Source organism: Podarcis gaigeae, assembly GCF_964106915.1.
Source record: "Podarcis gaigeae genome assembly, chromosome: 16".
NCBI classification, from domain to species: Eukaryota; Metazoa; Chordata; class Lepidosauria; order Squamata; family Lacertidae; genus Podarcis; species Podarcis gaigeae.
This window is the reverse complement of record NC_139693.1, coordinates 37,541,286-37,568,835: the sequence shown is the minus strand read 5'-3', so window position 1 is coordinate 37,568,835 and position 27,550 is coordinate 37,541,286. Positions and strand designations below refer to the sequence as shown.

Here is a 27,550-nt window from a genome sequence, read left to right as displayed (position 1 = left end):
AATAAAAAAGCGGTCCAACATTTAGCATACCAGCTTGAGTGAGATTTCCCATGAGCTGCCTCTGCAGGGCTCGCTCTCTGCCTTTGACTTTCCAGGGACACACAGACTGCATATCCTGCATCTGCATAAGTGAAGACCGAAGGTGGATAGCAACAGCTGACAGGGGCCCCCAGAGCATGGTGACTGTTTGGGACGGATACTCTGCGTAAGCATCTGGTGGCGGAGGTTTGCTAACCATTTATTTCTGCGTTAGACCTCTCCCGCATTGGCCTTAGCTGCCAACAGTGTTGGTGTCGCGACTCTTAAAACTTGGTGGGTAATTGGGCAGCCATAAAGCCGAGGTCTCGGCTGCATCTGCCCCACCAGGGCAGACGTGAACCTGCTTCAGTTTCAGAGCGTTCCGTGTGTGCTGTGTTCTCCAGGATTCCTGTGCACACCATATTTGACAGCCACCCAGAGGGCGGAGTTTGCGCCATCGCAATTTCGCATGATTCCAAGTTTCTGGCTACCATCGGGGCTGGGGAAGCGCAGGTAAAGGAAGCATTTCCTGCGCTGAATCATCTAACTAGGGTGCCTTGGATTCGTGAAGGAGAGAAGTGAGGGGGGCACTCTCGATGGTGGGAGGGAAGGGCGTGAACAGTTTTGATTAATGGGCTATAAGCAGGAGTCAGAATCTCCCAGAACACAGATTCTTTGGGCTCTGCAGTGGCGGAGCTTCATGCTTTGGCACCGGGGGGGGGGGGGAGGGAGGCGGAGAACAGGCGGGGGTGGGGCTGGCGCACGTCCTGGGGGCATGGTGCACCACCTGCAGGGGCGGGCAGCTGCAATGGCACCCCGCCAGGATCACACTGCCAGGGGCGGTAGGTTCTCCTCACACCCCTCTTCCTCTTGGGTGGGTCTTCTAAGGGAGTGTGTTCTGGCACCTTTTTTCTGGGGGAAAAAGCACTGGGGGTGGTATTAGAACAAGTATACACCCTTTGGGGGTGAGGCAATCCTTCAAACAAACTGGTCCGAAGCTGTTAAGGGCCTCAGAGACCTAACAAATGGGCAGTCAGTGCAGGTCTTTGAGACAAAGTGTAACCTCACTCCTGTCCATAATCGTGCTGACACGATGCCTAGTTAGGTTTTGTCCAGAGTGGTATGCCATGGGGGATGTGGGAGGTCTGTTAAGTCTTAGGAGAGTATGTTATTTTCTTTCCTTAAAATGCTTTCTTCATCACATCAGAAAGTTTGCATATGGAGGTGGACCTCGCCTGAGACAAAGCCTGTCTGCAGCGTAGAAATCCAGCCGCAGTTTGGCTTCCAGGTGAGACATGAGTTTGGTTTGTTTTATTGATGGGTGGGTGGGTGGATTGGATTTATATCCCACCCCTTCCCCTCCAGGGAGCCCACATCCACAATTTAAAAGCAAAAACAAAGTAAAAGCATTTCATCTAAGAGCAACTGAGCAATCCTGCCGTGGTATCCTGTTTGTGGTGGTGAAGCTGTTCTTAGGATCTCTTAGATGACTCCTTCATCTTCCTTCCTTGCTTACTTACTTTGTATTCAGCCTTCCCTCTACCGAGCTGTAGGCAAGGTACCAGTACATTGGATTCCCCCTGCCCCCGGCCCCTTTTTAGCTTCTGGCCGCTGCCTTACTACCTGGGGATTTGAGCCCAGGTCTCGCCATTCCAAATGTTCCATTCACTGCATCACACAGGCTTTCTTGTTCTTTTTTAAAGCACCGTGTATGTATGGCGCTGTGGGTTAAACCACAGAGACTAGGACTTGCCGATCAGAAGGTTGGCAGTTCGAATCCCCGCGACTGGGTGAGCTCCCATTGCTCGCTCTCTGCTCCTGCCAACCTATCAGTTCGAAAGCATGTCAAAGTGCAAGTAGATAAATAGGTACCGCTCCAGTGGGAAGGTAAACGGTGTTTCTGTTCGCTGCTCTGGTTTGCCAGAAGCGGCTTAGGCATGCTGGCCACATGACCTGGAAGCTGTATGCCGGCTCCCTTGACCAATAAAGTGAGATGAGCACCGCAGCCCCAGAGTTGGCCACGACTGGACCTAATGGTCAGGGATCCCTTTACCTTTATGTATGACTGGTGAGATAGATGTGGACATTTGTGCGCGTGCACACACTATATTGATTCTGTGAATCCTTACCTGTAGAGACAACAACAATTCATCAGTGTAGCAGAAAAAAAGTGTGTGAACTGACTCTTAGTCAATACTTAGGCATCAGATTTCATTTCCCAACCTCGAGCTCTCTGGATGTTCTGGACTACAACTCCCATCATCCGTGCCCATTGACCACACGGTCTGAGTTGGGGTCTGAAACATCTGGAGGGAGGCATCCATTTGAGGAAGGCTGACTTAGGGGTCAAACTCTATGTAGGCTTCCAAATGAGAAGAAATTATAAGTGCCATGAGCTAAAGCATGGGTAGGCAAACTGAGGCCCGGGGGCCGGATCCAGCCCAGTCACCTTCTAAATCTGGCCTGCCGACAGTCTGGGAATCAGTGTGTTTTTATGAGTAGAATGTGTCCTTTTATTTAAAATGCATCTCTGGGTTGTTTGTGGGGCATAGGAATTTGTTCATTCCCCACAAAAAATATAGTCCGGTCCCCCCCCCCCCAAGGTTTGAGGGACAGTGAACCGGCCTCCTGCTGAAAAGGTTTGCTGACCACTGAGCTAAAATATCATTCTGCTACTGCTGTCACCTCTGAGCTTGTTCATTTTCCAGAATTACATTGCCTTTAATTCCCGAGACCATAATGAGCTGGTCAGCAACAGTAAAATTCAAGTCATCTTCTACATATGGGTAAGTTGGAATAAAAATGTCTGCTGTACTTTGGTATGTTGTTGTAGCTGGTAATAAGTCCACAGGGGATGTAGGTCTTCTCTGTTTTATGACTGCACAGCTCCAACACAGAAATGGTCAGAATTCAGCCTCCTGGAAATCCCAGCCAAGGTTCAAGGCTGCCTTTGGCCTGGGTAGTGCCGGCACACAGAAGGTCCCAGGTTCATTCATTAACACATCCAATGCATTTATCCTCTGTTCATCAATTGGAAAGGTTCCCAGCAGGCTTGTAGATCAACAAAAACAAGACACAGGCTCTGCCCTTGTTATATAAAGAAATGGCACGAAAGGAAAAAGTGATGGGGAGGAAAGAAGAAAATGATGTTAGAAGGTTCTCAGAATAATAAGCTTACTGGAAATGGGCGGCTCACAATGAAGTGGAGGGGTGGGAGACAGGCCTTGGTGGTGTCTGAGATTTGATTCTGTTTTTTCCCCTCCATGTCTCCTTAGAATGCCGACATCTTGCACTACCATGCTCCGCCCCTGACAGATAAAGTGAGTATTGCATTGATCACCTTAGGAATGTACAGAACTGACGCCTTTGGAGGGCCTTTGGGCAAGGTGCCCTCCTGCTCTTCCTCTATGTCACCACCACTGTTGTTGCCAACTGCTGCCCCTCGTTGTCTTCTTCTTTAGCATGGTGCCCCCTGCTTGTTTGCCAGGCAGAGAGCCAGTGCGCAAGCACGCAGTGGCATCTGTAGCTGCTCCTCCTTCTCAGCACCACCCATCAACTGGGATAAGGGCTCAAATATATTATGGGGAGGCAAAGGGACCGCAGCCCCTAGGAATTGGCGCCTATGTTTTGTGTTATGGTTCTGCAGCAAGCAAATCCAAAGTCCTTCAGCAAAAACAGGTGACCAGATGATCTGTGTGCAAACTCACCATGGCTAGACACCCAGAGGCCAATTCACACAATTGGCTGACCCTGGCTATCTCCAGTCCAAGGCCAGTGTTGTAATCAGTTTAAAGACTTGCCTGTTAGTACCTTGATGGATGGCGCAATTAAACTGAAAGCAAACCTTTAAACTGGAGGGTATGTCGTCCCATCCAGCCCTGCTGCTTGTGTTCATGTCATTTGACTCATTCTGTTTTGAATGTGTAATTGCTGAACAAATAATAATAATAATAATAATAATTTGTTATTTCTACCCCGCCCATCTGGCTGGGTTTCCCAGCCGCTCTGGGCGGGTTTCAACAGAACATTAAAAACAGAATAAAACTTCAAACATTAAAAAGTTCCCTAAACAGGGATGCCTTCAGATGTCTTCTAAAAGTCGGATCGTTGTTTATTCCCTTGACATCTGATGGGAGGGCCTTCTACAGATCTTGAGACCTGTGTGCTGTGCACTCTGCCCATCAGCCTTCCCAGCCAAGCAGCAGCAAATGGATTATGTGGGCCTTGGCTGGGTTTGCGGAGAGCAGAGGAGGGCAAAAATGCTCTACAGTTGTGCTCCAGAGTATATTTTGTGTTATGTATTGAAGTTCTCACCCTTTGGTAGAATGCATGGTGGTCAGCAATTTTGGATGGCTTTGGAGCGTAGTGGTTTTTAAGCTTCTCCTTTAGCACGTCCCACGGCACTGCCTGGACTGCTAGTGGCATGGTCAAAACTTGGGCCGTCTTGAACATCTTGGGCCTGCAGAGGCTGAGGAATAGTGGATGGACATAGCAGACGACACAGAGATTTCTCCAAGTAGTTCTTTATAAGTAAGCTGGAACTGAACTGAACTGAACAACTCAGCCAGCCTGTTTTTATAGGCTATCACATTGTAACAACAACAACCCAGGGTTTCCTGCCTAAAGTAACTGACATGGACCTGAGTGAAAACTATATACACAATACCCCTGGTGGCCAGGGTGAGAACCTCAATACTGTACATAACATTCTGAACCGGCAGCTCAACACATTTTGTGCAGTGGGAACAAAGGGCTTTGTGCTGCTGAGAACCCGGAGATTAATAAGGAACATAGAACACAGAAAGTTCTCTCCCCTCCCTCCATTTTCATAACCTTGAGTCAATATTTATTTATTATTTATTAACTGCATTTCTATCCCACCTTTTTCTCCAAAGAGATCAAAGCAAGTCCAGCTCATCCATGAGGCAAGGTGAGGCTGCTGCCTCAGGTGGCAGGATTCACAGGGGCAGCTGATCTGGTCTCAAAGGAACATGTCGCCTGCTGCCGCCGACGCAGTGGCAGCGATGGCTGAGCCACATGCTTTGAAGGGCGGATCTGCCACCTTCTCAGCAGCCTCTTGGCAAATAGGAGACATTGCTGGTCTCCTCCTACCCTTGTTCCCAAAGGAGAGCTTCACTCGCCCCTTGTTCCCTGCCGGCGGGGGTGTCTGTGTGTGTTTCCTTTTGTGGCTCACCCCAAGTGCCAAAATGTCTTGGCTTGAGGTGGCCTACATGGTTCTCCTTCTGTCCCCACAACAACCCTGTGAGGTGGGTTAGGCTGAGAGGCAGTGACAGGCCCAAGGCCACCCAGTGACCTTCATGGCTGAGTGGGAATTCGAACCCTGGTCGACCCAGATCCTAGTCCAGCACTCAAACCACTACCTTACACTAGCATATGACAGTCTCTCCTTCTTCCTCTCTTCCTTTCTAATGTTTCCCTCTTTCCTTCTTTCTTTCAGGAGTGTCGTAAGGGGGTGGCCTGGGGTCTTTGCCCTGGTCCTCGGAGCTCCTGCCCACTATCCTCCTGCCTTTTAAAAACAAAACAAACAAACAAACAAAACTTTGCTTATAGGGCTCTTGAGCATGCTGCTAAGTGCAGGGGCCAACAAGCCTTCAGCCACACAACATAACAACAACAACAACAACAATTTATTATTTATACCCTGCCCATCTGGCTGGGTTTCCTCAGCCACTCTGGGCAAATTCCAACAAAATATTAAAATACAATAGTCTGTTAAACATTAAAAGCTCCCCTAAACAGGGCTCCCTAAACAGCCCTTCTCATCTTGCAAACTCATAAATATGAACAACCTAAAGTAATGGTTGACTCCACTGAGTATAGTAAATATAATAAAATTAAGCATGTGTGTTTGATAACTGCTGGAGGAGAGCAAAAGTGTGTTCTCTTCTTCAACAGCCCTCACCCCATTTCCTTTTCTAATGAATAAAAGTATATTCCAGTTTAGTTAAATAAAACCTTCAGTTATCACAACAAATACAATTAACATTTATAAATCACACAGGGCATTTCCTCACAAATGTACGTGAAAGTGCCTTGGGGAGAGGGAAGGGGAAACAATTTTAGAGGATATTGGAGGTAGGAACTGTTTCCAGATAAAAAAGGAATGCACAAGTAATACATTAGGTTGGCTCAGAGGCTTAAATCTGTATTTTCACATAAAAATTAGCATATGCAATGTTTTGGGCAAATTGTGCCCTGTGCTTATGCCCAAGTCTTCCTTCCTTCCTTCCTTCCTTCCTTCCTTCCTTCCTTCCTTCCTTCCTTCCTTCCTTCCTTCCTCTCTTTCTCTCTTCCACCTCTCCCCAATCTCCTCTGTTTTTCTTAGTTATATGGATGGGGCAGAGGAGCTGTGTTTGCTGTTTGTGCAGCACTGGGGGTGGGGGTGAGAACCACCGAAAACACACCCACCCACCCTGCCCTCTCTTATTCTCTGGTAGGGACAGGTGAGGAATTTGCTTCTAATGCAAGTCCACTTAATTCACACTCCCTGAAACAGTATGCAAACTGAAACAGTGTGCTTGTGTCTGAATTAGGTGATGCAGTTTGGCAAGCAAAAACCTCATATATTATGGGACACAGGACACAAGAACGTGTATGTTATTGAAAGCAATGTGCAAAATGTGTTGTGTTGGCTTGCAAAAATGTGTCCATTGGAAGGATTGTGCAGGAAAATGCAGCTATAGAATTTTTAAAATAAAGATTCGCCAACTGATGCAGAAATGGGGTACAAACTGACCTTAAAATTGGGGGGGGGGAAGAGAACTGGAGAGAGAGCGCTCACATTCTTCTATCTCTGTTCTCTGCCACTTGTATGCATTTGAAAGCTCTTCTGTCGCTGGCTGCTTTGTGTTTTGCTCGGTGGCGAAGGGCATCTTTCCCTTTCTCCCTTCTCCAGTCATTCAACAAAGTCGTGGGGATCTTCAGCCAGACCATTTTCCACTTCAGCTCTACGCAAGCCATTACTGGGACTATGGAAGGGAAGCTGGTGGTCTGGGATGCCGTTAGCCCTCCCTCCAAATCTTCTGCCGTGTGCATCAAACCCTACAACATGAAAGCCATCAAGCTGGTGCACTTGCAGCGGGATGGGATCACAGTGCTGGCCATCACAGACAAGTGAGCAGCTTATCTCTCAGGTTTACGTATCACTCCTGCCTTGTCGCCTGGGCATCAAGTGACCATGCTAGATCTTCAGGTACCTAGCCAGGAGTGCACCCATGGAAGACCAGCCAGGCCAAGAGGAGAATCCACAAAAGTATTCCGCAAATCCTTAGATGCCATATGTCTCTGGGAGAAGGCCATCTTAATAGGCACATCCTACCCCTACGGGGGCAGTGGGGGGGCGGGGAGAGAACTTGTCACCAATAACCCCAGTTAGGGTTGCCAGACCTTCCAGGGCTGACCTGAAGTCTTGGGGCTTGCCTGGCCCCCTCCAGGTGGCAGGAGGAGGGCTTGAATCTCCGGGGGGGGGGGGTGAGAGGGCCCTTAATGTAATGTAATACAATTTATTAAATAGGAAGACAATGTGTGCAGCTTGCTGGCCCAGCATAGCCAGCTGCAAATTATTGGATTGACTCTCAGGGCACGGGGTCTGCCTTCCTTCCTTTGTTCTTCCCTTGTCACATTAACCCCCATCTCTACACCTATTGCACAGACTTTCCAGGGCCCACTCCCTATGACATCACTGGGGCCCCATGACATCATCAGGGGGTCTCAGGTTTGGGCCCTGAAATCTTAGGGTCTGGGATGCTGCTGACCTAGCAACCCCAGTCCAAATGCAGTCTGCCACTCTTCTGATCCGATTCAACCCTCCTTCCACTACTGCGTTACTGTACTGTAATTAGTTTGACTGTCATTTATGGGACACCTGGTGAGTGTTAAGAGGAGTTCCCCAGTTTTACCCAGCAGAGGGCACTGCTGCATTCAGGAACAGAGAAAAGTGCAAAAGCAAGCGATGGATTGCATCCCATGAAAGGGTTGGTTGTATCAAGGGAGCTGCCATCCTGTCTCACAAATAGCACACAGTGCAGCAGCTCTATGAGAAGACCAAGGCAGCACTAGATGTGGTTGCAGGCCAAGCAGCTGCCCTGGCAATGCAGGCAACATATTATTTATCACGGGACCTGCTCTGTCACAAGGGCCAGAGCTTCAACATCTGTGACATGGGCTCCCTGGATCTGAATTGCTAACTGAACCTCAGAGAGCCAAAGAATCCCAAGAAACATAGTTTAGTGCAAAAGCAAGGAATTGTTTTGCCAAATTCTCCTCCTCCTCTGTGGTTCTACTAACTGATTGCCAGCAATTTTTCCTCTCCCTTGGAAATAAATATTTGGAATGAGATTTCCAAAGCACACCTGCTCACCCGCCTCTTTCAGAACAAGGCCTGGCCAAAGACGTTTTGCTGCCTGAGGTGAAGGAAGAGATGGCAGCCCTCACTCCATCCCACCTACCAAAACTATTTGGCCTCAACAATGGCTGCAAGACGGTGCCCTCTCCCCCAAGTGTGACATTAAGCTGCTGGCCAGACAACACATTTTCTCAGACTTTGGCAGTGTTTGCCACCCCCAGCTTCTGCCTCACTCTTCCTAATGACAGGGCTGGCCCTCAAAGGATAAAAGACAGACATGCTCTGAACAATATACATGAGTATAATAGAATATAGAAAACTGCTTTATGCTGAGCCAGATTATTAGTCCATCTAGCCCAATATTGTCTACACAGACTGGCAGCAGCTCTCTAGGGTTTTGGGCAGGGGACATCGCCACTGGGGATTGAAGCTGGGACCATCTGAATATAGCTGCTATATCTATATCAGATATACTATATCTGAATATAGTTGAGGTAGAGCTCTTTCTGATGACGGACATTGGTCCTGATAATAATAATGTCCTGTGCTCCCTATTTTGTGGCCCTTAGCTGCCTGTAGAAGCCATTCACATTATGTTTGTCCAGCAGGACAGATTGAAGTGTCCACTGCAGGCAACGTGTGGAGCAGAGCTGTGTGTGTCTTGTGCCTTGTTCTGCCCCCTCTGAGCTGGTGTGCTGCACTCAGGTATGGCAGAGATGCTCCCCACTGCTATTGTCTTGGACATTCAGCTGCAGTCTCGCTGACTTGGGTACAGAGAATGGGTGCCAAGGCATTGTGGCACCTGGGGCGAACCACAAAATGGTGCCCCTCTTCCTGCCAGGGAAGAGGGAATGAATGAAGATCTACATCAGTGACAAGGGGGCTGGTAAAGATCTACATCAGCATCTGCTAACCTGTGGATCCTGCCACCTGAGGCACTCCCCTCACCTTGTCCTTTGCCCCAGGAAGCAAAATGTCGTTGGTCCAAGCCCTGTAGCTAGGTTTTTCTTTTAAGAGGCAAGTCCAGAGCAATAGTATATTACCTATTTTAGGTTTTAATATTATTCTTTGTGGCCAATGTGATGCCATATCTCTACAACAAATTGATTTTCCTTTCAGGAATTTTGTGACCTGTGATGTCAAAGGCCATGTGAAATTCTATGATGGAGACCTGCAGCTTCTTCACTGGTACAGCCAGTTTAAACTGGGACGCATCCGATCCATATCCTTCTCCAAGAAACCTATGTGTCCTGAGGACACCACCAATTTCCCCACTTCTTGCACTTTAGCAGGGCTTCCCTTTGTTGTCAGGTGAGAACTGAAGAGAATCGGGTTTGGTCCCACCCTGCAGGGCTATTTTCTACTCATGGTGATGTTGTCCCAAAAGCTGCCACCACATAAGGCCGTCTGTGCAGCTTCGCATTCATTTTCTGTGTATATATCGGTCACAAAGAGGTAAGTTATATAACAAACTGTATGGAAAAACTGAGATCAATGGTAGGCATCCAGTAAATATCATATTCACTGTCTCAGCATGTTACTCTGGAGCAGGCATAGGAAAACTCGGCCCTCCAGATGCTTTGGGACTACAATCCTCATCATCCCTGATCACTGGTCCTGCTAGCTAGGGATCATGGAAGTTGTAGGCCAAAAACATCTGGAGAGCAGAGTTTGCCTATGCCTGCTCTGGAGTATGAATCAAAATTCTGTTTCTTTTTCACGGTGCAGGAATTTTATTATTTCCACGGCGGATGCGTTGGTGATCCACGTCAAGACGGAAGGGACGAAAGTCAGCAAGTGCCTAGAGGAGCCCAAGGAGGCCGTCCGTGCCGTCTGCTGCCACCCGAGCAAACCTCTCATGGCCAAGGGGAGTTTCTGCGGGCTCCTGAAAGTGTGGAACTACAAGATCAATAAATACCTCATTAGCCGAATCTTTAAGGGTGAAAGCATCCAGAGCCTCTGCTATGACTCCAGTGGTATTGATCCATACTCCTTCCTTTGCAAAAGGCAGAGCTGTAGCTACAGGGGGTGGGGGCAGGCTAGCCAGGCTTTTTGCCCCGTGTGAAGCCTCCAGAGGGGTGCCATTGAGGCTCCAAGCCTGTGTTTGTGCATGGAAATGCCTGGGTGTGGGTGTGCCAAACTGGGTCTTTAACCTGCGTGAAAGAAAGCCTAGTTTCGCCCCTGCAAAAGGAAGTCTGGGGAGGTGGGAGATTTTTGGCAGGTTAGGGGTACAGGGTTCATTTCTTTTGAAGGGAAGGGAGAGTTTGAGTCTATTGATGTCTTTGCAATAATTCTTTACACGCATACATTTTAAACAATGCTAGTCATTATGGATCCTCAAAATCAGATTGACTCTTTCTAAGGAAGATTCCAAATAAGAGGCCCCATTGCTGGCCATTAACAGTGGTTTTTGTTTGTTCTTATTGCTTCTGCACCAACAGGGATTTTTTTGGAATTGTAATCCTTTTAATTCACATTTTAAAGGAAACACTATTTCCAGCTAGCTGCTTTCTAGCATTCTTTGTGTTGCCCTCCCATAATTTTTCAAACCTGATTTGCAGGTATTGACCAATAATAATAATAATAATAATAATAATAATAATAATAATAATAATAAATGAAATAAAAATAAGTGCACTTGCAGTGCCAAACTACTGAGCTTTCGGGAGCTACTGTGCCTTTAATCAGACGCTTCTTCCTTGTGGAATCTCCTGCTATAGGCTTCCCGTTCAGCATAGCTGAGGAATTGCCCTTTGAGTTATCTGTTCCCTGTGGAGGGATGAAGAGTTGGTTCATTGGGATGGCTCTATCTCTTGAACAGAATACAAATAAGAGTCAGAAGTCACAATCGGGCAGTTTTTAATTAAAATGGCTGGACAGCAATAATGTCTAAGATAGCCCTACGGAAAAATCTTGTCCATGCCAATATAGCATTATATTAGTTGCCACAAGGAACCAACATTTTAATTCTCTCCCCCCCCCCCCCCCCGTTGTGAGGAACCACCCTCTCACCAGTAGAAAAAGATGTTGCCTTATACCAGCCATCGCTGACTTGGTTCCCTCCAGAGGTTTTGTGCTGCAGCTCCCGTCATCTTAACCAGCACAGAGCTGATGACGGTGGTTGTCCAAAACATCTGGAGTGAGCCAGGCTGGGGTTGGCTGCCTTAGATCATCCAATCTTGCTGGGATGAGAAGTTTGCGGAACAACTATTTCTCCCATGCACTTTTTAGGTTCATTATTGGCAGCCGGATTCATTGATGGAAGTGTTTACATTTTGGATTCTATATCTTTGGAAAACGACTGTCCAGAGCCTTTCCGATATTCCAGCACTCCCATCACCCTCATGAGCTTCTCTCCTGACTCCCAGTATCTTGCGACTGCTGTGAGTATTCCTTCCCCTTGTCGTGTGAGTCATGTAGCGCTTTACTCCTACAGAAGCATTTCTTGTTATCTCCCCACAACACAGAAGCAGTCTGAGGGAAAATGGAATCAATGTTTTACTGCAAATACAATCCGGCCCTTTCCCCGAGAAGTTCAGAGCAGCATCCGTGGCTCTCTCATCCTGCCCCCTTGCCCCCATTTTATATTCCTAACAACCTTGCAACAGGCAGATAGTGACTGCAATGAGCTTTCACGGCCAAGAAGGGCTGTGAAGCCAGATCTCTCCATGCTGGAAGCCCAGGGGCAGAGCACCAGCCTTGCCTGCCGTTGCCACAGGTCCTGGGTTCAAACCCCGATGGCATCTCCAGATAGGGCTGGGAGGGACCCCTGTCTGAAGTGCCACTGCCAGTCCATGTAGGCAGTACTGAGCTACACGGAGCAGTGATGTGACTCAGTATAGGGTAGCTATCAAAATCCAACGCTCTAAACCATGGGTAGGCAAACTAAGGCCTGGAGGCCGGATCCGGCCCAATCGCCTTCTAAATCCAGCCCGTGGACAGTCCGGGAATCAGTGTGTTTTTTACATGAGTAGAATGTGTGCTTTTATTTAAAATGCATCTCTGGGTTATTTGTGGGACATAGGAATTTGTTCATTTTTTTGTCTAAAATATAGCCTGGCCCCCTACAAGGTCTGAGGGACAGTGGACTGGCCCCCTGCTGAAAAAGTTTGCTGACCCTTGCTCTAAACAGCTGCGCTGCTGTGGCAAAGTAAAAACGAAAGGAAACGATTCATTGATACAAAGTGGGGTTTTTCTTTAATTGTCTTTCAGGATGAAAACATTTCATTGAACCTTTACAAACAAACCATGGTTGAGGGGAAGAAAGTCTGGGACCGCCTGGCAGCCTTGCACTCCCATTACAAGCCCATTCGCACCATTCTCTTTGGGGTTCACTTGGACAGTGATGAGCCTTGGCTCTTAACTCTTGGCGAAGATCGACTCTTGGTAGGTGCTGTGAGCAGGACACAGTTTCTGGTCATGCTGCATAGTTGCATAGAGATGTGTCAGCCTGGAGAGGTTTCAGAGCGGAGCCATTGGAGGCTGGGAACCAGGGACTTGGGAGGTCAAGCCAGCGGTGCAAGTCAGGTTGCCCAAAGGTCATGACTGGCCTCCACTCTTCAACTTCAGCCTTGTGGAGGTTCAGCAAGGGTAGAATACCAAGCTCATTCCACCACACATTCGGTTGAATGCATCAGCATTTCTCCTAATGCACGTATTTTAGTACAGTGGTACCTCAGGTTACATATGCTTCAGGTTACATATGCTTGAGGTTACAGACTCCGCTAACCCAGAAATAGTACCTCGGGTTAAGAACTTTGCTTCAGGATGAGAACAGAAATCGTGCTCCGGTGGCGCGGCGGCAGCAAGAGGCCCCATTAGCTAAAGTGGTGCTTCAGGTTAAGAACAGTTTCAGGTTAAAAACGGACCTCTGGAACAAATTAAGTACTTACCCGAGGTACCACTGTATACATTTTTCGTAATACATACCTTTCTGCAAAGCATCATTTCCTGTCAGGAGCAAGCCAGCAGTAAACCACACCATGCAAGTTGGGAGTTAACTTTTTATTAGCAGAAACAGGATCTGCGCAGGACTGTCAGGCCTAATGAGCACAGCAGCGTATCTCTGGTAGCTCTTGCCCCCATGAAGCAATTGCTGAGACTAAAGGTCCCTGCCTCCCTGTAGCTGCCTTAGTCTCTTCCTCTCGTGGGCTTTCCCCCAAGCAATCAGAGACTGGACTCAACTATACAGCTGCAAATAAAACCTTTTAAGTGTGTTTTAAGTGCAATATACAATGTGATACTAGATGACGATGGTGAGCCTTATGGAAAACTCAATATACTTTTTTTAAAAAAGCATTTTCAGAACGTTTTTTATATGTGTGTAGATTCCATCACTGTGTCTGTGTGTCGCCAATCTCTCATCTGTCCTTTTCATGCCTCTTCTGGTTCTGGGAGACAAAGTGAGAGGGGAGCTTGTTGCAGCAGGAGGGGAAGATACTGTGACTCTTCACCAGCCCAACTCATCTCTGCCTCATGGCCTCCCTCCTCCCCTGCTTCAGCTTCTACCTCTGATTCTGGACTTCTCTCTGCCATACACTCTCCCAGCTCACTAAGCCCAGTTACAGTACCTCCTCAGTTTTCGACACCACCTCCTCCCAGTCTTCTCCCTCTGACCACCCATCGTTGTCCCACCACCAGTCCCCAGGCCCTGAGCCATCTTTTCCTGGAGATTCCCTTGAGGGTTCCCCAGTTCTCTCCTCCCACCATTCCTCTTTGTCCAACAAATCCATGACATTTCCCTCCTAAGGATGCATCATGGTTTGTTAGTTTCACTAATCTGTGCATTTTTTGCATGGTTTACTTTGGCGCGTGCATTTCTATACCCATTACTTGGCTGGAGAACTGCATTATGAAATCCAGAAAAGTGCAAATTTTGAAGGAGGGTTCTGTTGCAGTTTTAAAAAAATGTAAATTTGCTAGATTCACCTTTAAACGTTAACTGGATCGAATTTCTCTCACGTCCCTAGTTCAAACACAGTTCCTCCACAGCCCTAGTAGAGTCACTTTCACACATTCAGCTTCAGGGAAACCAAGTGATGGACACAGGTGTTTGGACACACACACCCCATCACTGGGTCTCTGTTACCTTGTTTCCAGGTGGAATATGACCTGGAGAAGAGTGTCAAGGATGAGCTGGTTGTCATCCGAAGGGACCGCATCGAACAACATGCCGTTCCCAAGTGCATCACCTGGTACCCACCTCTCACCACAGAATATTTTTTCCTCACTGCCAACGATCAGTACAAAATGAAAATGTATAATGTAACCACAAGATTGTGCAGGTAACCTGGTAAATCTCTTCCGTGTCTCCTGCAATTATCCCACTCCTATCTCCCTGTAAGTGCTGTATTTGTGTGTCTTTCCAAGTGCAACTCCAGACATCCAGGGTCCAGCACCATCTCGCCACCTGCACTCCCACCAACGCACTGTTTCACAAAGCCGATTGAGCTCTGTGCGGCAATGACCCCACCTCAGCTGCAGTGTCAGCCCTGCCACCTGCTCAGTTGCAGTCTTCTTGAGCTTGACCTCCTCCCTCTCCTGAGCTACAATATCTTATCTCTGGTCCATCTGACCTTTCATAGCTGCTTCTGAAACACAACCCTTTCCTTCCTGGTCACACAGCTTGCTGACGACTAGCTTCCCTGTGGACCCTTATTCCCTAGACAAAGTCTGAAGAACCTGAGGTCTATCAGATGTTTTTGTACTCCAGCTCCCATCATCCGTGACCACAGGTTCCTTTCGCAGTGCTGAAACTCCTTCCTCCATTAGGAGGTCTATGGGAAGATACTGTAACTAGGACTGTAAGCTTTAATTTGTAGATTAATCAACTGACATTTCAGTTGATTAATAAGTAGGAGCCCATTTTTATCATTAGGAAGGAAAGTTCAGAGCATGTGTTTACTTTTTCATGGAGGCACTTTAGTGCAAGGAATGAAAAGCAGGAGACTAGGCTTTGCCTACCCTTTTATTCTGACATGGAGCGGTAGTTTATATTTATTAAGTTATGAGTTAATTTGACCTATCTCCAAAAACTATGCATTCTATACCCGGATATGCATATATTAATGTATATTTAATAGATTGGGTAGCGTAGGGGTTACTCGAGAGAAACTAGTCTGTGGGGAGTGAAGGTGGCAAGGATTTATTAGATGCCCACGATACAGGATTTTAATATACCTGGGGCAATGGCAAATGTATGTTTTTGTGGGGGCGGGGAGAAGGTGGAATGCCTGCTATCCTTCACTATCCATAGGTGTGATCCTTGGATTAATTTGTTAAAGGTCAGGTGCTCAAGAGCTCCTGTTGTTGCTTTGTTTATTTTAGGAAGACTGTTGTGGGACCAGCCTATGGCTCCCCCCTGGAGAAGATTCTGGTGCTTCCACTCGCAGAGGGACATGATCCTCAGAGACGGTACTTGGCCTACATTACAAAAGACAAGGCAGGTGAAGGTCTTTGGACCAGCCCCATCCTGAGTCCCTTCGAGGCCTGGGATAGGCTCCCAGTTCAACCTCTGCCCTCCTCAAACATTAGGGAGGCTTGCAACCGACATTGGTGATGGGTCGGGAACAGCCGTGGGGTGTTGAGCACATTATTGTACATAATCATAGGCACAGGCACAGTTGTACAGAACAATCACAAAAAGTGCTACAAGGAACATTGCCGTGATCTTTTGTCTTTATCGTAAACTGCTTATTTTTGTCCATATATTGTTGTCAAAGTCATATGCTTTGAGGCCCATTGTTGTGACATCCCAGGTTCTCCCAACCCGGTCTGCTCCTTTTTCAAAGCCAGTATGGCATGGAATACCCAAGTCTGCTGGCTTTTGTTGGCCTGTTGCACAACTCCAACTGTCCCCTCAGTTCCTGAACTGCTGGCAGATGGCCAAAGAGATGTGGCAATCTCCGGCTGCCCTTGGTAGGCCTCTAAATTCCACAAAGAGGTCTTCTCGCTCAACTTACCTGCTATGGTGAGAATACCAGTGGAGAATTCCTTGGCCTTAACACCAAGGATGGAGGAATCCCTGGCCTTCCATACATAGAACTGAATTCTAGAATTGTAGAGTTGGAAGGGACCCTGAAGAACATCTAGTCCACCCCCTGCATTTCAGGAATATGCAGCTTTCCCATACCGGGATCGAACTTGCAACCTTGGCATTCTCAGCACCATGCTCTAACCAACTGAGCTATTTCTCCAATGTTGGACTCCAACTCCCATCAGCCTCAGCCAGCCCAGCCAGTGGCCAAGGGTGATGGGAGCTGTAGTGTGGCATCATCTGGTGGGCTCCCCATGGTGTACACTCTAGGCTGTGGAGTGGGGAGGCGGACTAGGTGAGTCTTTGGGGAGAGTCACATCAGGTTTTCTGGATTCTTCCCTAGGTTGGCCTGCAGATACTGCCCATAGATGGGAACCCGCACAAGTCCTCGGCTTTCATTTGCCACCCTTCAGGCGTCACCAACTTGGAGTGCTCCTACGATGGGTGCTACCTCTTCACGACGGGGGGTAACGACTTAACTGTGATGAAGTGGGACATTAATTTAGTGTAAGTCGCAGCTGAGTTTTCACTTCCCCTGATCAATGCTGGGATGTCCAGTAAGGTTGACTTGCAGAGCAAACCACTGAGGGGCTGGGAGGAGGGAAGCAATTCAGTCCGATTTACATTTAAAGGGGGACTAAACTAATTCACACTTATCGAAGCACAACCATCCATAGAAATTTTCACTTCTCCAAATTTTGCAGTGCAGTTCTACAGCCAAGTAATGTGCACAAAAATGTAAACACAAGGGGAAAGTGTGCATTCAAATACATGTCTTAATAAAAAACATATATTAATTTCAGTTAGAGGGAAGTGCTTAGCGTAAGTGTGTTTATTAGAAGAAATCCACAAGAAATGCTGATGAGGACTTAAAAAATTATTTTAATGCAAACTGATGTGGAAATGTGGAGAACTGAACTTATATTTGAAAAATGAGAAACTGGGAGAAATTGAAATGAAATTGAATTGCCCCCCACCTGAGAGTGCTCTTTAGTGTGGGTAAAAGGCATTATCCCAAACTGGCTGGGATGCAGGGCTGGCCCTATTTACTTGTTTGTTTGTTTATTAAATGTATATACTGCCCTTCATCATAAGATCTCCTCAGGGCAGTTCCCAGAATAAAATACAAGATAAAAACACAGGTAAATAATTAAAACTAAACAACAAAACAATAACCCTACCATTAGGCAAAGTGAGGTGGCTGCCTCAGGCCCTGGGGGCAGCCCCTTGCTGTTTCCTTCCTGAGCCTCTACTCCTGTACCCACCCAGTGGCGTAGCGTAGGGGGTGCAGGGGGGCCCGGCCGCACCGGGCACAACATCTGGGGGGGGGCGCTCGCCGCCTCCGGAGTCGCTGAAGAGCCTCGAGCGCAGACTGTAGCAGAGCCCCATGTCTCGCGGAACCAACGAGCTGTGCGCACGTCCGGGCTGAAGGCGTCCGGCAGGCAGCGGCTCTCAGCGCTCGCCGCGGTCCCCGCGCGTCAGGGCCACGGAGGGCGTGCCAGGCAGCCCCTCCTCACAGCCCCGCCGCTGCCGCTGCTGCAGCTGCTGGGCCATGTTGTATTTTCCTCGCCTCTCTGCCCTCCTCCTCCGGGCAAGCGGGGTCGTTTGGGCGGCAGCGCCAGTGGCAACTCGCCTCAGATCACCTGACACAGACCCGCCGCTGCCACCGTGGCTACCTTACCGTAAATACCCCAGCCCAGGCAGCAGCAAGAAGAAGCTGGCAGCGGCGGCAGGTTAGGGGCTAGGGGCGCAAATTACTTGCCTTGCCCCGGGTGCTGACAACCCACGCTACGCCGCTGTACCCGCCTGCTGGAGGACAAAGCTGTGTATGGCCTGGCCTGCCCCCACATCATGAACCTGCTGTCCTTCAGCACAGGGGACACCCTCCCGTTGCCAGAACTGGTCGGATTCCATTGACAGTCCAGTCGCCACTTAAATGGATCTCAAGTAGCAGGGCTAGGAAGGATGCTTATCTGCCTGAGATTTTGGAGAGAATATGGGCCCCAGCGGCATAGCAAGACCCTTTTTGGGGCACCGCTGGGCCTGCAGGGGGCCCAGGTTGCCACATCCCTCCCAGGCACCTTCCTGCTGGAGGGCACCCAGGAGGGACATGGCAGCTTGGGCCCAGTGCTGCCCAGGACGACCCACCCCTTGCGCATCCCCTAGCTATGGATAGGTGGTAGCTGAAAGCACTGCAGGAATTGTAGGATATTTTCAGCAGGTTGTGTGTGCTATGCCCGGGCATTCTGGGATGTGTTTTTTGTATGGGGTGTTCAAATGCTTGTCACTTGGCGTGGGAGTGGGGTAAAAATGCTCCCCAGGACACTCCTGGCAGTCAGCTGTGGGGCCACTGCTGTCGGGTAGAGGTGGGGAACTTGTGGCTCCCGATAGGTGGTTGGATTCCAACTCCCATCAGCCCACGGTCAACATGGCCAGTTGCCAGGGGTCATGGGAACTGAAGTCCCGCAGCATCTGAAGGGCCACAGGTTCCCTCTCTGCCCCCTGCTATAGGGCATCTGGCTAACTAGCATCAGAGCAAGCAGGCGAAAAACACAATTGCAGTGGGACAGCTGTACTAGTAATATTTTCTCCATGCAGGTGCATACATGCACACTCTTTGTCTATGTGACTTAATCGGTTGGAGGTCCAGCCTGAGCAAGATTTAAACGAAGGCACTAGAATATAAACGATCCTTCATTGTAATTGTTGGCTGGAGTCCAGGCAGTTTTGAACGGCTTTGTAGTTTGTTTATGGAGGAAGGAGCTTTATGAGCTAATTAGTGGTTTACTGCTGCCTTTGGCATCTTCTGTGTGTCTGCAATATTTAATGTCCAAGTTTAACTTAATTATATAGAGAAGCATCAAGCGTTTTGATCGCAGAAGGCACAGCCACATCCAGGGTGCAGGCGCATGGATCAAAATTTATGCTGCTCTTTGAGGTTGAAGCAAGAGGAAATATTGGAAATCACTCTGTGCATGCATGACACCAAGCCATGGTTTGTTTTAACTATACAGTGGTACCTCAGGTTACATACGCTTCAGGTTACAGACTCTGCTAACCCAGAAATAGTGCTTCAGGTTAAGAACTTTGCTTCAGGATGAGAACAGAAATCGTGCTCCGGCAGCGCGGCAGCAGCAGGAGGCCCCATTAGCTAAAGTGATGCTTCAGGTTAAGAACAGTTTCAGGTTAAGTACGGACCTCCGGAATGAATTAAGTACTTAACCCGAGGTACCACTGTAGTTTGTTCAACAAGCCACAGACCTTCACACAGGTGGGCAAAGGTTTTCCAGCTTGGCAAATGTCTGGGATGGGGCACTAACCAAACCATGGTTAAGCATGGCTGTTAGTTAAGCCTGAGCAGGACTGGAACAACAACAACATATTGATAAGGAGAATAAATTTACAATAAAGCAGGGCAAAATACCATTGCAATTACGAAGTGTAGAACTTCAGCAAGGCTTGCAAACAACCACGCAAAAATAATTTGTAAGCCTTGCTGCAATTTACACTTTGTAATTGCAATGGTTTTTTTTGTCTAACTTGAGCTAATGCTGAGACCATGTGCTGATTTATTGAATGAAGCTTTTGGGTTTCCTGAAGTGAAGAGTGAGAGCCAGGACAAGTGGGTTCAGGCTGACCAGAATATGCCTCCTTGAACTCTGGTCATGCTCTCAGTTGTCTGGATGCAGGGTAGAGAGGGAAATGTGTTTGTGTAGAAACCAGACTACTGTGCTAAGGTAAAACCCACATTTACTGCTTCACCCTCTTCTGCATCTGGCCCACTGGAGGTTGTTCAGAAGGGGATGTGGCCCTTGGACTGGAAAACCTCTTCCGTCCCTGTTATATTCAATCATGCTGGGATATGCAAGGATTTTAGTTGCACAGAACTCCTCATCAGGTGTGTGGGGGGGGGGGGTGAAGCACTCTTCAAGCAGCCCAGGCTCCACCCTGGTTCAGTTATCACCTTTTCATTAGTTTTGTGTCTCCAGTGTGATGCTCAGATGCAAAGGAGGCAGCGTGAACTGGATTCTTGCCTTGGCTCCTGCAGGGATGGGCTTGGAGGCTGAAGGATTAAATTAAATTAAATTGAACTGCGGGAATTGAGGGGCTTCATTATTTCTGTGTGAGGGGTGTGTGTGTGTGTGTGTGTGTGTGTGTGTGCGCAATGCCTAGTGTGAGCCATGTGGACTCTTTTATATAATTATTTTATTGTGTCTTATGGATGGTGGGGGATTGCTATTTCATGTGCTCAGACCAGAAGGGGAGGAGGGAAGCACACAGCTGGAAAATACAAAATCAGCACAAAACTATCATATGCCCCCAGCCTCCTTAGAAATACCACCTGTAGCAAGCAATCAGAAGCTTCTGTTTTTGTTGCAACTGTCAGTATGTTTTTAATAGATCATATATACACTTGTACAGATGTCTCCCCACATACATGCGTTCAACTTGCATGCAACCTCCTTGTATGTGTGGTGCTGGGAAATTAGTAAATAAATTGATTTAAATTGTGAAAAGGTGCGAAAAGGGCAAAAACGATCCAGAAAGAGGGGGGGAACTGCAAAAACTGTGGGAAAAGAGCTAGCAATCCCAGGAGCCTTTGTAACTATAATCCTATTGCGGCTTTGCACCAGCCTCTGAGACACGGAAAGTTGGAGATTGTGAAATCAGGTTTGGAGGGAGCGATTATGGTGGAGTTTGGCAGATTTTTGTGGATTTCCAGAGGTTTGGATGATGTCCTCCACATTCTGTGCGATTTTACGTACATGTGTGTGACAACGTACACCCAGGGGGTGTGCAGCTGCCCCCCTAAATCAAGTACCAGGAAGGCGAGAGCTCCCACATGGCCCAGCTCTCCTGGAACAAGGGTTCAAGTCCCACCTAGGGGTGGCAAGATTCTTTTGCCAAGCAGCCAAGGGGAGGGCTGGGAGAGGCAATAATCACTGCATTGGTCACATGGTCAGAAATGAGAAGATGGAGGTTCAAGCTCCCTCAGCTGGTAGAAAACAGCATGGTCCCACTCAGCTTTTGAATGCCTGGCAACAAAGTACAGTGGTACCTCAGGTTACAGATGCTTCAGGTTACAGACGCTTCAGGTTACAGACTCCACTAACCCAGAAATAGTACCTCAGGTTAAGAACTTTGCTTCAGGATGAGAAAAAAGTGGTACCTCAGGTTAAGAACAGTTTCAGGTTAAGAACGGACCTCCAGAACAAATTAAGTTCTTAACCCGAGGTACCACTGTAAAAGGGGTGGAAATTGGGCCCATTTCTGGGGCTGGTGCAGAATTCCGCCCCCAACAGGGTGTGGCTTGAAGGGGTAGAAGATTCAGCGTGGTGGTGCTCGTCGCCATCGCTTTCAGCAGTTCCACCTGTATATTTGATGTATTCTGCTGGCATGTCCATCATGCTTATGGTACCGGTATATCTCAAAGCTCCTCCTCATACAGCAAAACTCAAGTATAGGATTGCACCCTTTAGGCTTTTTTGGAATGGCACAGGATAATTTTAATTTTAAGGACCTGTTTTTCAGTGCAGTAGGTGGCAGGGGCAATGGGATGTGTGGGGCTCCTGCCTCACCCCTCTCCTCCAGACGTGTCTTTGTTGCTCTCCTCCTAGTGCTCTGGAAGCAGCTTCTTTTCTGGGGGGTGAAGATTTGATCCCATTCTACAACCTTCTGGAAGGTGGCAGAGAGGGCGAGTTTTTCAAGGTAATGTAAGACTTGCATGCTTTCCTTATTTATAGCTTTGCTCCTCTGCCTTTCCGCGTCCACACCCTCAAGGCAGCTTACAATAAGTTGATAAATGAAATATAGATCACCAAAAAGCAGCAGTAGAACCACATGGATAAAAAGTGACAGAGTCCAGCATCAGCCCAAGATGCATTGCTGCCTGAAGCAACTCATTCCATGCAGAGAAGCTGACTGGACTGGTGGCTGAATCTTATCCCAGTGCTCCAACCCCTTCCTTCGGCATCCTGACCCCATCCATGCGCCTGCTGCTTCACCCTGGAGAGGGCCAGCCCTGGTGAGTCAGCAGGTGAAAGCAGCAGTCAAAATAAGGAAAAGGGCTGTGACTATAATTAAAGCAGAAAATAAACTTCACCTGACCCCTTAACGCTAACGGAAGTGGTACCAAGCAAACTTATCTGGGAAGAGCTTCCAGCAGTTTGTTCACCACTGTAGAGAAAACTCTCCGGCAGCCACCTCCCTAAGCTCAGAAGACAGGTATACACAGATATAGGCTTTTGTAAATGGTAAAGGGACCCCTGGCAATTAGGTCCAGTCGTGGCCAACTCTGGGATTGCGGCACTCATCTTGCTTTACTGGCTGAGGAAGCCGGCGTACAGCTTCCAGGTCATGTGGCCAGCATGACCAAGCCGCTTCTGGCAAACCAGAGCAGCGCACGGAAACGCCGTTTACCTTCCCGCCGGAGCGGTACCTATTTATCTACTTGTACTTTTTTTGTGCCTTCAAACTGCTAGGTTGGCAGGAGCAGGGACCAAGCAACAGGAGCTCACCCCGTCGCGGGGATTCGAACCGCCGACCTTCTGGATCGGCAAGTCCTAGGCTCTGTGGTTTAACCCACAGCGCCACCTGCGTCCCTGACAAAGTTCCTAATCAGTGGAAAGCTTCATTGAAAGAAAGTGCTCCTTTAGATACCTCACCCCCATATTGTTTCAGGTTTTAAAGTTCAAAAGATATCAGAAGAGCCTGGCTCCTGGATAAGACCCAAGGCACATCCTGTTTTCAAAGGAGCCAACCAGATGCTCATTATGGGAAGCCCAAACGCAAAGCAGAATCACAATGGCACTCTTCCTTCTCATGCTCTCCAGCAACTGATATTCAGAGGCTGTCTCAGATACTGGAGGCACTATTGTATTTCAAATCGTGCTTCCAGTGAATGCTGGAGTAATATGTTCCTTGCTGCTGGGTCCCACTAGCAAGTCATGTTCTGCACCAGTTGAAGTTTCCAAATGCTTTTCCAAGCCAGCCCCATGTTTCACCTCCCCCAGATCCAAGTGCCCCATTGAAGGACCCCAGAACCCTGGAGCCGGCACTGTTTCAAGATCCAGCCATTATTGCATGTCCAGTTGATTGCTTTGCACATGGGGTCATTGCATTTTACCATTTATACTTGATCACTTTCCTCCCAACTACATGTTTTTTTAAAAGATGAAACATCAACCTAATGTCAGGGTTCAAGTTTAGAGGAAATGGCTATTAATGATATCATTTATCTAGCTATCTAAATCATCACCTTTTGTGTTTTCCATGCCACAAAACTCAGTGTGCCTTTCTCATAAAATCCCAAAGCTGGAAAAGATCTCAAAGATCATCTAGTTGACACCCACAGGCCACTGCTGATGCAGGAAACCCATTGCTACAGAATCCCTAATTGGGGGCCATCAAACCTTGCGCTTAAAAGCTTCTGAAAAAGAAAGTTGGCCATCTTCTAAGGCAGTGTGTCAAACAACTCATGTAGCCACGAAATCCTTCAAAATGTTTAGTCTAATCCCAATCTGAGCTGATTGGTTCCATTCCTAGCCTCTGGAGCAAGAGAAAAGAAATGTGCTCCATTATGTAAAGGTAAAGGGACCCCTGACCATTAGGTCCAGTCGTGGCCGACTCTGGGGTTGCGGTGCTCATCTTGCTTTTTTGGCCAAGGGAGCCAGTGTACAATTTCCGGGTCATGTGGCCAGCATGACTAAGCCGCTTCTAGCGAACCAGAGCAGCGCACGGAAATGCTGTTTACCTTCCCGCCGGAGAGGTACCTATTTATCTACTTGCACTTTGACGTGCTTTTGAACTGCTAGGTTGGCAGGAGCAGGGACTGAGCAACGGGAGCTCACCCCGTTGTGGGGATTCGAACCGCTGACCTGATCTGCAAGTCCTAGGCTCTGTGGTTTAACTCACAGCACCACCCACGTCCCGCTCCATTATGTATGTGGCAGTAAATGAATATTTGAAGGTGGCTACCCAGTTACCTCTCTTAACCATGTGCTGTCCAGGCCGAACAGACTCTGCTCCCTCACCTTCTCCTCATGGGCTGTGTATTACATTTCCCCCTCCTCCAGGAGCTGGAAGACTATTTTTATTATGCTCAGCTGCGTCATCAAGGTATTGACACCATGGAACCCAGAAAGGTGTCCACACACATCCCTTTGGAGCAAATCCCTTTTGTCATGCGCGCCATGGGATTCTACCCATCTGAGGAACAGGTCAGTATTACTACAGGGGAGAGTTGCACAAACCTGTGTGTAGGAACGGAATGGAAGAATCCATCCATTTTGGTTCTCTCCCCACACAAGGCTCCCCCCCCCCGATGTTGGCCACAACTCGGTGTCATTGTGTCCTGACGTTGCGGGGTGTGCTGGGCACCCACCGTGTGGGGCCTACGTTTTGGCACCCCTATTTAGGGGGGGTGTATTATATATGGGGAAATGGCGTGCAAGAAATCGTAAAGCATGAAAAATATCCTATTAAAATATGTATAGGATCAGAAATTTGCACTAAATTTCTCAACGTATGCATACATATACTGACAGTAGTCAGAAACGTTGAGAGCTGAAGACTGGGGAAATGATTCATATAAAGGCCCTGTGCTGGTTTCCTGCCGTAAATTCCACCATTCCAGCTACCGTATTTTTCACTCTATAGGATGCACCCGACCATAGGACGCTCCTTGTTTTAGAGGGGGAGAACAAGAAAAAAAATCCCCCTCTCTGCACAGCACCCCTTCAGCGAAGCGGCAGGAGAAACGGAGCCCCTTCCATTTTTCCTCCCGCTTCGCTGAAGGGGCGCTGCGCAGCTCTCTCTCCCACATTGCCTTCGCCTTCAGTGAAGGCAACCCAAAGCCTCTGGAGTGCAGTGGGAGTTCTGGAGGCTTCAGGCGGCTATCTTTGAAGCCTGGAGAGCGAGAGGGGTCAATGCACACCGACCCCTCTTGCTCTCCAGGCTTCAGTGAAGGCAACCCAAAGCCTCTGGAGCGCGGAGAGAGCGCTCCCACTGCACTTCGGAGGCTTCGCGTTGCTATCACTGAAGCCAAGGAGCCTACATTCACTCCATAGGACTCACACACATTTCCCCTTAATTTTTGGAGGGGAAAATGTGCGTCTTATAGAGCGAAAAATATGGTATATGCCACCAAAGGTACTGTTCAGGTACTGCAAGCAGTGATGACTGCAGTGCCTTTTTTCTGGGGGTACTCAAGGGTACACAGTACTGGTACCTCCCCCCCCCCCAGTGCTAAAAGTGTGGCACTTACAGCAACACTTCATGCTGAGTACTGACAACTTTTTTCCTTAAAAAAAGAGGACTGAGTGGTTGGATATATTTTTGACGTGAAATTGGCACAGATACCTGCCATCTCAAGGCAGGGCTGAGACAGACAAACCTGGAGAGCCACTGCCAGTCAGTGTAGACAGTACTGAACTAGATGGACCAACGGTCTGATTCTGCATAACGGTCTGATTCTGCAGTAGCTTATGTACTGTGCCAGATGGCACTGCATTGAAGAGAAGGGGTTTCCAGGGAGACCCAAGAGCTCCCTTGTAGGTTTTCTTGTGCATGCCTATTTTTTCAGAGCAATCCTATAGGCAGTTGCTCAGAAGCGATGAAAGTGTGCGTCAGTGATTGCAGCCGTATCTCTTCTGTCACTTAGGGATGGCGGAAACCACCACAGGGCATTGCTGGCAGGTAGTCCTGAGGGTGGGAGAGACAGGGACAGAGCAGAAATAATAGCAAAACAAGGTGAACTGAGCAAAAAGTGTCCTTGTGTTTCAGTATCGAACAGGGCTGTGGAGACAGTTCAGCCCAAGCTGCATCTTCCTTTTGCAGGCTCTGTGTGTGCTTTAAAGAGAAGGTGCCTGCTGGTGGCAGAAGGACAGGAAAAGCTCTTCAAGGGTGACCAAACATGTAGCCCAGTTCCCTGCGCATTGTAGCGTAGCGGGGAGGGTTCATGGCCTACTTCCCTCCGCTGAGCAGATATGCTCAGGCACAATAAGAACAGTGCTGGAGCTGCCCCACTTTTATGAAACAGCCAGAGGGTGTGAAAAGCGAACCAGCTCTTCTCCCCACCTCACTAATCCTTTGCGACTCCTTTCCCCCTATGCATGTCATATCCTTGGGAAAATGCTTCTTGGGGATGATGAGGGTCGTGGAAAGAAACTGATATTTCTAATTTTATGGCAGGAGCAGTAATTATTATAATAGCCTTGCAAGTGGCGTCACCTCTCTTCTTCCTTCTCATTCATAAATCTATTTTCACTCCTAACAGCATCTGTGTTATCAGGACCAGATCTGATTATCTGGTATCTGTGGCTGGTAAATCACCATCTCTGTTTTTCCTTTTCAGGAGGTTTTTATTGAGGGTGTGTGTGCATTTATTTATTTATTTGGTTTCATAAAACGTATATGCCACTTGGTTGTGAAAAACATCAAGTTGGTTTTTTAAAAAAGAGTAAAGCAATGACATTACCAGTAAAAACAACTAACAGCAGATTAAAATGCACAGCAACTTTCCACATATATGGGGAAGCTTCTCTAAACAAAAAGGTTTTTAGAAGGTACTGAAAAGAGTTTAGTGACAGTGCCTGCCTGATGTCAATATGCAGGGGGTTCGTGCTGCCTCACTAGAATATGGATTCATATTCAGAACATCTGTAACAGTGCCAGTTCTGCAGATTGAAGCAGTTGAGTGGGCATATAGCAGGTTACTAGAGAGAGGCAATTCTTCAGCTTCTACCCCAATACCCAAGTTTCTAAAAGTTAAATCTCTAGTTGCAGAAGGTGCTTCATTCTCTAGGGCTCATGCCTGTTAATGCATGTACATGAATTCCAAGCTTGCATCTCCTTGAGCTCTTTAACACTGCTGAAGTATGGTTTCCCCACAATTATGTGGAAGCAGAATTAAAACAAAGGTTCCACACAGCATTTGCTTGTTCATATACCCTAATATTAAACCATGGTTTAGTTTTAAGTCTGAAAAAGGCCGTTTGTGCAAACAATGCTTTGTATGGTTTTTCTGCTTTTCTGGACAATTCTCAGATGCTGCTCCAAACAGTGGCCCACAAGGGTGGAGCAACATTAGAAACAATGGTCTGTTAATTCAGATGTAACAGCAAACCAGTTTG

The 27,550-nt window shown here is 47.9% G+C and overlaps 1 protein-coding gene across 2 annotated transcripts in view; it reads left to right on the top strand.

Moving 5' to 3' along the window:
- CFAP251 (cilia and flagella associated protein 251) overlaps positions 1-27,550 on the top strand; it is a 35,715-nt gene that overhangs the window by 6,461 nt on the left and 1,704 nt on the right. For both annotated transcript variants that reach the window (XM_083716957.1, XM_083716958.1), the window contains exons 5-19: positions 96-205; positions 423-531; positions 1,226-1,306; positions 2,727-2,804; positions 3,294-3,338; positions 6,935-7,152; positions 9,503-9,694; positions 10,112-10,359; positions 11,615-11,766; positions 12,596-12,769; positions 14,483-14,667; positions 15,710-15,824; positions 16,762-16,925; positions 22,037-22,127; positions 24,494-24,637. In XM_083716957.1, coding sequence (XP_083573083.1) covers positions 96-205; positions 423-531; positions 1,226-1,306; positions 2,727-2,804; positions 3,294-3,338; positions 6,935-7,152; positions 9,503-9,694; positions 10,112-10,359; positions 11,615-11,766; positions 12,596-12,769; positions 14,483-14,667; positions 15,710-15,824; positions 16,762-16,925; positions 22,037-22,127; positions 24,494-24,637 — 2,106 coding nt within the window. The remainder of the gene's footprint in view (positions 1-95; positions 206-422; positions 532-1,225; positions 1,307-2,726; positions 2,805-3,293; positions 3,339-6,934; positions 7,153-9,502; positions 9,695-10,111; positions 10,360-11,614; positions 11,767-12,595; positions 12,770-14,482; positions 14,668-15,709; positions 15,825-16,761; positions 16,926-22,036; positions 22,128-24,493; positions 24,638-27,550) is intronic.